The 9,984-nt window shown below is 37.9% G+C and overlaps 1 protein-coding gene across 1 annotated transcript in view; it reads left to right on the forward strand.

Moving 5' to 3' along the window:
• The window catches only part of LOC140173133 (uncharacterized), an 11,092-nt gene extending 1,656 nt beyond the window's left edge, over positions 1 to 9,436 (forward strand). Inside the window, exons 2-6 of the mRNA XM_072220752.1 lie at positions 8,347 to 8,396; positions 8,510 to 8,634; positions 8,750 to 8,777; positions 8,876 to 9,057; positions 9,134 to 9,436. Coding sequence (XP_072076853.1) covers positions 8,581 to 8,634; positions 8,750 to 8,777; positions 8,876 to 9,057; positions 9,134 to 9,436 — 567 coding nt within the window. The 5' untranslated portion in view covers positions 8,347 to 8,396; positions 8,510 to 8,580. The remainder of the gene's footprint in view (positions 1 to 8,346; positions 8,397 to 8,509; positions 8,635 to 8,749; positions 8,778 to 8,875; positions 9,058 to 9,133) is intronic.
• Positions 9,437 to 9,984: the final 548 nt, after the last annotated feature.

Here is a 9,984-nt window from a genome sequence, read left to right on the forward strand (position 1 = left end):
CATTTTTTAACCTGACATGTCAGCAATTTCCGTCGAGTTTTCGCCGGAAAACTGACAGAAGGACCGGGTTGGCAGACGGAGTACAAGGTCAGGAACCGTAATGGAACGTGTTTTTGGTTAAGGCTCGTCTTGTCATTTTGAAAAATGGACAGGGACCGGGTTGGTACTTTACTCTAATGTTATCATATATTTGAACTTGCTTCATGTCACGGTAAATTTTAGAAGGTTAGATTTAACAGTGTTTGTATAGTTTTCTGGAGTGTTTGAGAATACTCTAGAAGGTTCCGGAACGTTCTAGAATGTCCTAGAAGGTCCCGGAATACCCTAGAAGGTTCTAGAAGACTCTGGAAGGTCATAGGGTATTCTAGAAGAGTGTAGATATATATAGAAGTATAAAGAGTGGTATGGAATAATCTAGAAATATTTAGAGAGTTGTGGTAGGATAGATATTTGTAAAGAAGGTTCTGGATGATTAATCTGGACCGTTGATTAGATTTAATCCTAACCATCTATTGAGGAAGTGGATGGCTATAAATAGGGATGAGAATTAGAGTTTGTGTGTGTGTGAATCATTTGTAACCACACTTGAGCAATAAAGTGTTCTTCCACCAAAGCTTCCTTTCTCTTGTGTTCTCTTGTATTCTTAGCTTTCTTGCTAAGTATTGAGGGTTAGACTGACTTGGTCTTAGCTCAAGAGGTTGAGTAAGTCCGAGTGTTGGCACGGTAGCGTTGGAGTGTGTCCAAGGCCGTGACAATTTGGTATCAGAGCAAGGTTCGAGAGGGAGCACAAGTGATTTGTGGGTATGGCTTCTAGTATCACCATAGAGCATATTGAGTCTCAAAGGGGGAAGGAATGCTATTCCTTCTCAATGGGGAGGCAAGAATGTTCATTCTTCAAGTGAGCCTAGAGGTAAGGACTCTAACTTCCTAGAAGAGAGAGTTTCTGTGTTGGCGAATGTTCTATCCTCTATGGATGAGCGTTTCCAAAGGATAGAACATGATAAGGAGACCCTCGAGGCTCATGTGTTAGGAGGACTAGATGCTTTCAAAAAAAGCATGCTCCAAATTAAAGAGAAGCTTGAGAATTCCTTAAAACTATTTGAGGAAGTTTGAGTTTGGTTCGAGGAGGCAAAATCTCGACCAACCATTATAAGGGAGACGACAAAGATTGATCTCCCCAAGCCAAAGGAGTTCAAGGGCGTAAGGGACGCTCGCGAGGTGGAGAACTTCCTATGGCAAATGGAGAGGTACTTCGAAGGCCAAGGGGTGGTCGAAGAAGCAATAAAGGTACGCACTGCATCTCTCTACCTTTTTGATAATGCTACTTTGTGGTGGAGGAGAAAGTGCGTAGATATGGAAAATGGTACTTGCAACATAGCCACATGGGAAGATTTCAAAAGGGAGTTGAAAAGACAATTCTTCCCTAAGAATGTGGTTTATGAAGCAAGGAAGAAGTTGAGGGAGTTGAAGCACAAGAGTACGATTAGCGACTACGTAAAGGAGTTCACTACTCTCACGCTTCAAATTCCCAACTTAGCATCAGAGGATGCATTGTTCTTCTTCATTGATGGACTCCAACCTTGGGCAAAGCAAGAACTACAAAGAAGGAATGTTAAGGATGTCGACGAGGCCACCGTGGTGGCCGAATCACTCATTGAGTATCATAGGGGAGACTCTAAACCCAAGTCATCCTCCAAGCCTAGTTCTACTAAAGGTGGGAGAGACAAGGGAAAGAGTTTCTCAACCAAGAAGGAAGGAAAATACTCTTCAAAGAAAGAGTACGAAGAACAGAAAAAAGCTTTCGTGCCCAAAGGAGGATGCTTCGTGCGCAAGGGACCACACCAAATGAAGGATTGTCCCAAGCTAGGGACTTTGGCATCTATCGCCGAGGAACGAGAAGCTCAAACTCAAGTAACTGAGTGTGTTGGATCTATCCAACACACGAATGCTGTGAAGGGCAAAGAGGCAAGCACTATAGAAAAGAAAGGCTTGATGTATGTCAAAGCCTTTATCAATGAAAAACCCGTCATGGCTATGATCGACACTGGTGCTACACACAACTTCATCACGCCTGATGAAACAAAGAGGCTTGGGTTGAAGATCACCGAAAAGAATGGCTAGTTCAAACCCATGAATAACAAGGGTGAACCCCTTAAGGGAGTAGCAAAAGGGGTTGAGATGACTCTTGGTTCTTGGAAGGGCCTTGTGAATTTCTCAGTAGCACCCATGGACGATTTTAAAATAGTCATCGGACTCGATTTACAAAGGAAAGCAAATATAATATCTATGCCATACTACGACGTAGTATGCGTTATGGAGAAAGGGTCTCCATGCATGGTCCCTACAGTCTCTACAGTTGGCGGGCCACCGATACTGTCTGCCATGCAACTCAAGAAAGGGTTCAAGAATGGAGAGACTACATATTTGGCTCTATTACAAGAGGAGTCAACATCCAAAAGAGAAGACGTTCCTCCCAAAACCAAGGAAGTCCTTGAAGAAAATAAGGATGTGATGTCTCCCGAGTTGCCAAAACAACTACCACCTAGGAGGAAGGTGGACCACAAGATTGAATTGGAGTTAGGAGCAAAGCCGCCCGCCTCAACACCTTATAGGATGGCACCGCCAGAACTCGATGAGTTGAAGAAGCAACTCAAGGATTTGCTAGATGCTGGCTTCATCCGTCCATCGAAGGCACCTTATGGCGCACCAGTCTTGTTCCAAAAGAAGCATGATGGTTCATTGAGACTATGCATTGACTATCGAGCACTTAACAAGGTAACCATCAAGAACAAATACCCCATTCCTTTGATAGCCGATTTGTTTGATCAACTTGGTAGAGTTAAGTGGTTCTCAAAGCTAGATTTGAGGTCAGGATATCACCAAGTGAGAATTGCTGATGGTGATGAACCTAAGACCACGTGTGTCACGAGGTATGGATCATATGAGTGGTTGGTGATGCCTTTTGGCTTGACCAATGCTCCTGCGACCTTCTGTACCTTGATGAACGAGATTTTTCGACCTTACCTTGATCGGTTTGTAGTGGTATACTTGGATGACATTGTTGTCTATAGCAATACTTTGGAAGAACATGTAGAACACTTACGAACCGTGTTCAAGATCTTGCGAGAGAATAACCTATATGTGAAGAAGGAAAAGTGTTCCTTTGCAAGGGACGAAGTCCACTTCTTGGGACACATCATTAAAGATGGAACTCTCTGCATGGATCAAGGAAAAGTGAAGGCTATCAAAGAGTGGGAACCTCCAAACAAGGTAACTGAATATAGGTCATTCCTTGGGTTGGCTAATTACTATCAGAGGTTTATCAAGGAATACTCCGCCAAGGCTGCACCATTAACTGATCTTCTCAAGAAGAATCACTCTTGGGAATGGTCAAAGGAGTGTCAAAAGGCTTTTGATGAGTTGAAGGCTGCTATCACAGAAGGACCAGTACTAGCACTACCCGACTACTCAAAGGTGTTTGAAGTCCACACTGATGCTTCTGACTACGCTATTGGAGGAGTTCTGATGCAAGAAGGACATCCTATTGCCTGAGAGTCGCAAATTGAATGATACAGAGAGGCGATACACTGTCCAAGAGAAGGAGATGACTGCGGTGGTGCATTGTCTGAGAACTTGGCGTCACTACTTGCTTGGTTCACACTTCATCATCAAGACAGACAATGTGGCTACAAGCTACTTCCAAACTCAAAAGAAGTTAAACCCCAAACAAGCTAGGTGGCAAGACTTCTTGACTGAGTTTGATTTCGAATTCGAATACAAGTCAGGCAAGACTAATGTGGTAGCAGATACGCTGAGTCACAAGGCTGAGTTAGCGGCCATTTCTATGGTTGAAGGAGATATTATGCATATCATCAAGGAAGGGTTTCATCACGATCCATTAGCCAAGAAGTTGGTGGAGTTGGCTAGAGAAGGTAAGACCAAAAGATTTTGGTTAGAAAACGACCTTCTCTACACTAAAGGGAGAAGACTATACGTCTCTAAATGAGAAAATCTAAGAAGAAAATTAGTGAGGGAATGCCACGACACCAAGTGGGCTGGTCACCAAGGTCAGCAAAGGACCTTGGCACTCATTGAATCTTCTTATTATTGGCCTCAAATGAGAGATGAAGTGGAAAGGGCTCCCGATAACCGAAGCTAGTTGGGAAACTCGCGAAGATCTGTGGCAATTCCAAGAACACCTAGAGCGCTATCATGAACAGAACGCGACGAGGACGTCTGCGCATTAGATGGGGGAAAATGTCACGGTAAATTTTAGAAGGTTAGATTTAACAGTGTTTGTATAGTTTTATGGAGTGTTTGAGAATACTCTAGATGGTTCCGAAACGTTCTAGAATGTCCTAAAAGGTCCCGGAATACCCTAGAAGATTCTAGAAGACTCTGGAAGGTCATATGGTATTCTAGAAAAGTATAGATGTATATAGAAGTATAAAGAGTGGTATGAAATAATCTAGAAATATTTAGAGAGTTATGGTAGGATAGATATTTGTAAAGAAGGTTCTGGATGATTAATTTGGACCGTTGATTAGATTTAATCCTAACCATCCATTGAGGAAGTGGATGGCTATAAATAGGGATGACAGTTAGAGTTTGTGTGTGTGAATCATTTGTAACCACACTTGAGCAATAAAGTGTTCTTCCACCAAAGTTTCCTTTCTCTTGTATTCTTAGCTTTCTTGCTAAGTATTGAGGGTTAGGCTGACTTGGTCTTAGCTCAAGAGGTTGAGTAAGTCCGAGTGCCGGCACGGTAGTGTTGAAGTGTGTCCAAGACCGTGACATTCAGCTTTGCAAAATAATCCAGATTTTTAGATTTTAAATCCATTTTAAACCAAACTATTAAAAAAAAATCAAATTGTATCAATTTTATAGTTTGATTTTTTAATCCAAATCATTTAAAGTTTTAAACAATTTTAAATTAAAATCTAAAATTAAGGAAAAAACCCTAATTTTAGATTTGAAACTCTGGTCTTGCTCTCTTCCTTCATGGTCTCTCCGCCGCCGGCGTTTGTTGTTTCCGCCGCATCCAGCACCGGAGCAGGAAGCTTGAAGCTGCGACGGTACGTCCCCTTCCTCACCTCCCAGAGCTTGAAGCTGCGAGTTCCTCTGTCCGCCACTCTGCGTCTGCGAGCCCTGCCATCGCCTTGTCGTCGTCTTCTGCCTCTCGTCGCCGTCAATTTCAGCACTGCTCGCCTCCAGCTCCATCCCTTCCGCCGTTCAGGTATAGTGCGCGACTCTGTTAGACTGTTACTCGATTCAGTTCTTCAGCATCTCGTCACCGATTCAGTTGTTAATCTGCTCATTTCGTTGTGCTAATTGCTAAAGATTATACGGTGTTAGAGCCTGAAAGCATCCTAAGACTAAAGACCCTACAGCAGCTCTTAAGTCCATTCTTAAGTTGAAAGCAGGAGAAGCCATTCATCTTCTACCTCGACTAAGTTGCAGTCTAATAGGAAGTTAAAGTCTTCGTTAAATCCCATCTAGCTGAAGCAAAGCGAGATCCAGAGTTTACTTCAGATGAGGCGGGCAGATTCGACTATAGCAACAAACTTGTATGATAGCCCCCATGGAGACGCAGGAGATGGATGCATATTTTCTACCTAATTGGCAAAAAGCCTTTTTTTTCTTTCAGCTCATTCAGTTTCTTTCTCAATAAGGAAACACTAATATTCGTTTGGTTAATTGATGAATGCATTCATTCATATTATTTGTGTATGGTGTTATTGGCCTGCTATTGAGAATCTAACTTGCTGTTAAGTTTTTTGCGTTTCATGATGAATGGTTTGGTAGTTTGGTTTGTTCTTGATGGCAATTTGACATGAGTGATTTCATGTGTGTGATGAATATTGAGGTAGGAATGGTGCCAGAAACAGAAGGGATTTTCTCTTATCTGCTGTTAAGATTGATTGATATCATATTGTAAACCTTTAATGATCATTTGGACCATTTTGTCATATCTATGAACACTCATTTTGTGGGGTTAAATGCCACACAGGGATTTTTTTTTTTAATCCAACAAAATATTTCATCAATGTAATAAACGATCCACTAGGGATTATATACAGGGTAAATTTAAAAAAGATCTTACAAAGATCAAGCTCAGATGTAATTGAATGGGGAAATAACCTTTTTAATTCTATAATCTGTTATTCTCTTTCTTACCAAAAACACTATGTCCGATTCAATCTGTCTAAGTGTCTCTACTCTAGAAAATTTGTAAATTTGTAGTATTTATTTTTGTAGATTTTATTAAGCAGCCGGTTTAGTGTATTGTAAGATTGAAAGTCTTTAGATTTTTAAAATTTAATTTTCTTTAATTTTTAGTTCTACAAGTAATCTGCCAACTTATTCATTGCATCTTACGTTTTTTATATTTTTGTTCCCACCGAAATTGTAAGATAATGCAGTATAACTCCTCTAGTAAAGTATCAAGCAATTGAAAACAATTTAGAGTATAAATGAAAATTATTGTAACTACTACTTTTATCAAAATCTCTCTACCATTAAGAGAAAGTAGAGCTTGTTTCCATGGTTGGAGTTTCTCACAGACCTTGTCTTTAATATAGTTGAAAGTAGTTCTCTTAGACCACTGAACAATTGATGGTAATCCAAAATACTTATTTTGATTCCCAATATGCGGAACCATAAGAAGATTAGCAAATTGGTTTCGGATTTGAAGCGGTGTATTTCTGTTGAAAAAAAAAAACAAATAACTTGTCTAGATTAACTACTTGGCCACTTATACTCTGATAAATCTGTAAGATATTTAGTAAGCCTTGGCAATGATTGTAGTTTTGCTAAATAAAATTGAATCATCTACAAAGAATATATGAATAATTCTAGGACATCTATGATTCAATCTCAAACCAGAAAAATCTTGTCTCTGTTTACCTCTATGGAGCAGATGGAAGAGACTATCTGCACAAAATAGAAATAAATAAATAAAAAGGGTCGCTTTGACACACCCTCCACATGGTTTAAAATAACCATGTGGTTGACCATCCACGGTAACAGAGTAAGAAACTGTTGTCACACATTCTTTCATCCAATCAAGTCATCTGTCGCAAAACCCAACTTTTTTTTATCATTGCCCAAACAAAAGATCATTTGACTCTATCATAAGCCTTACTCATATCGAGTTTTAGAGTTAGGTCACAGTCACCATATCTCTTATTTTTCAGAAAATGCATAAACTCATGAGCAATAAGAGCATTATCACTAATTAGCCGCCCTTTAACAAAAATACTTTAATTGTTATTAATCACTATATTCATGACTGTGTTATATTCGGTGTACTAAGATTTTAGAGATAATTTTATAAAAAAACACTATTAAAATTTATAGGTCGAATATACTTCATAAAGCTAGCATTATCAACTTTGGAAATAAGATAGATATAAACATGATTAAAAGCTTTAAAAATTTTACCTCCAAAAAACAAATTTCAGACCATTTTAATCACATCATTTTTAATTGTCCCCCAAAAATATTGAAAGAATTTAGCTATAAATCTGTTATCCATAGAAGCTGAAAAGGAGTTGATAAAAAAACTGCTGACTTTATTTTTGTATCCGAAACTGACCGAATCAACCTTTTGTTAGTGGCTGCATCAATTTTCCACACAGAGATTGTTGAGTATATTATATTATCAGTTTGAATGTCTTATGTTAACAGAATGTTCATTTTGAATGCCTTATGTCATTCTTTTTGATATTTTAAGAATAATTAAATATTATATAAATTAGTTATTGTTATTAGGTTTATAAATAAGCAAATCAATTCTAAAATTGGATTTTTAGTAGAAAAAAATATGGTTTAGAAATTAAATTTTTAAAAATTAGTTTTAAAATTGTATTTTTTGTTTAAAAAATTTATTTTAAAATTGGATTTTAAATTTGAACTAAAAAAAAAATCAAATTTAAAATCGATTTGTATGTAAAATCGTATTTAAATATTAAAACTAACTTAAAACTGATTTTTGTTTTTTGAATCAGTTTAGAAACTAGTTTTTTTCTTTAATCCGGTTTTAATTTGATTTCATGAACTATAAAACTAGTTTTAGAATGGACGTTGTTTGGATCTTTAAAAATCCAAACCATGTCTACCCCCACTGTCCCTTATGCTCAACTTTGATGCTATCTTTCAATCTACGATGGGATGCTTAGGCAAATGACTCATACTTCACATCTTGTATGCTTTGAAGTTGGCGATTATTGTTTTGATTCGTATTAGCGAACTAGTTGAATTGCAGAATCTGTTTAACATATTCACTTTCATACCGAACAAGTGAACAACTATCTGATGTAACAATATCTTTTCTTTGATTTACAGAGATTGGAAAGAAATAGTAGATGAGTGGGTCAAGGCCACAGCTATTGTAGGTATCAAACGTTCATCTAGCTTTGTGTGACAACCATCAAGATAATCCCGAATACCCGATGCTTTTTTGCGTTTTGAACCTTGATTCATGCTTGAATTTACTACATGTTTATAGGATCAGAAGGCATTCCAGATTCTGTAAATCCATCAGTTGTTTATGAAGAGGAAGGACTTCCATCACCTCCTATGGACGAAGGAGCTTTCTTGGTAGCTTCAACGGGTTCAATTGAACTCTCACAGGTATTTTACCTGTCCCTAATATTTTTTTCCTCCCTTTTTTGAACTTAGATTTATGTAGAAACTGATATTTTTCTACTTCCCTTTGTTGTATGTCTCGTATCTGGACGATGTAAAGTTCTTTGATGGCATGATTGATATCGGAAGTGAGTTGATTTTGCAATTTCTTATGTTTAGACTATCTAGCATTCACTCTTCGGTTCTGTATTCGAATTCCCCATGTCTTAATCAGGATTTTTTTCAGATCCTCCACAAAATGGGCAAAATGAACCCACTGTGAAGCCAAGTAGACCGGTAGCCGCTGATTCTGGTCCTGGCAGACCACCAAAATCAAGCATGCAGCCAAAAAGCAATGTCGAGCCAAAGGCAGGGGAAGAAGTAGAGAATGGTACAGTCACAATGAAGCCTCCGGTCGACCAGCAAGCTGTAAGTAAAACATCTCTACACAAGTTTGCAAAACTTGACAGATTATAGGCATCTCTAATAGTTTCCTGTACTTCAGAAATCGAAGTACTTAGAGGAAGTTGCTGCGAGGATAGAAGCCGCTAAGAAGAATCTTCGGGAGAAGAGAGATGGAGGAGCCGAAAAGAGGAATGCTAGGGCAGCAATTTTGATATTTTATAACTATCAATTGGTCATCAATATTGTTTTTAATGGTGTGAGATCACTCATTTTTATTTTGATAGTTAAGTGTTGGCCAGAAAACACAAAAGTTGCTGCTGTTAGGAAATTATTTGATTTCCTAACTTATTTGTGGGCAATACATATATTAATTATAATCACAAATTATGCTATTTCAAATTAAATGACTTATATAATGATGATCTCATTTATTTATATAAATGCTAAATTGAATAAGTCATTATTACTTTTGATTTGGAATTAAATGAGAATAAAACCGGATATTATCTTTTGTTCCTTAGATAATTATCTTTTTGGATTTTAGATATATTATCTTTTGGGTTTTAGATACTATTTTATTTGGGCTTAATGGTTTAATGGGTGCCATGCTCAAATATAAATAGACTTTCAGGGTTTCGGTCCCCAATATGCCAAAGCCGCCTTTGTTACTCTTTCCCCATCAAAAGAGTTGCAATTCAGCCTCCTAGGAATACAGAAGGCTTTGGTTGAGGAAGATCGAAAGAACCACAAGATCCAAACTCTTCCGATCGTATGATTTATGTTTATGAATTCAGGTACGCTTCCGCATTATGATATGACATATTTTTTATGATTCAATATGGATGATCTGGATTATTGAAATTAATTTATTCCAACAAGTGGTATCAGAGCCATTCATAATTGAATCATTGAAAATATTAAATTTTAATCTCATTGGATCAATATATATTT

Source organism: Arachis hypogaea, chromosome 16, assembly GCF_003086295.3.
Source record: "Arachis hypogaea cultivar Tifrunner chromosome 16, arahy.Tifrunner.gnm2.J5K5, whole genome shotgun sequence".
Lineage (NCBI taxonomy): Eukaryota > Viridiplantae > Streptophyta > Magnoliopsida > Fabales > Fabaceae > Arachis > Arachis hypogaea.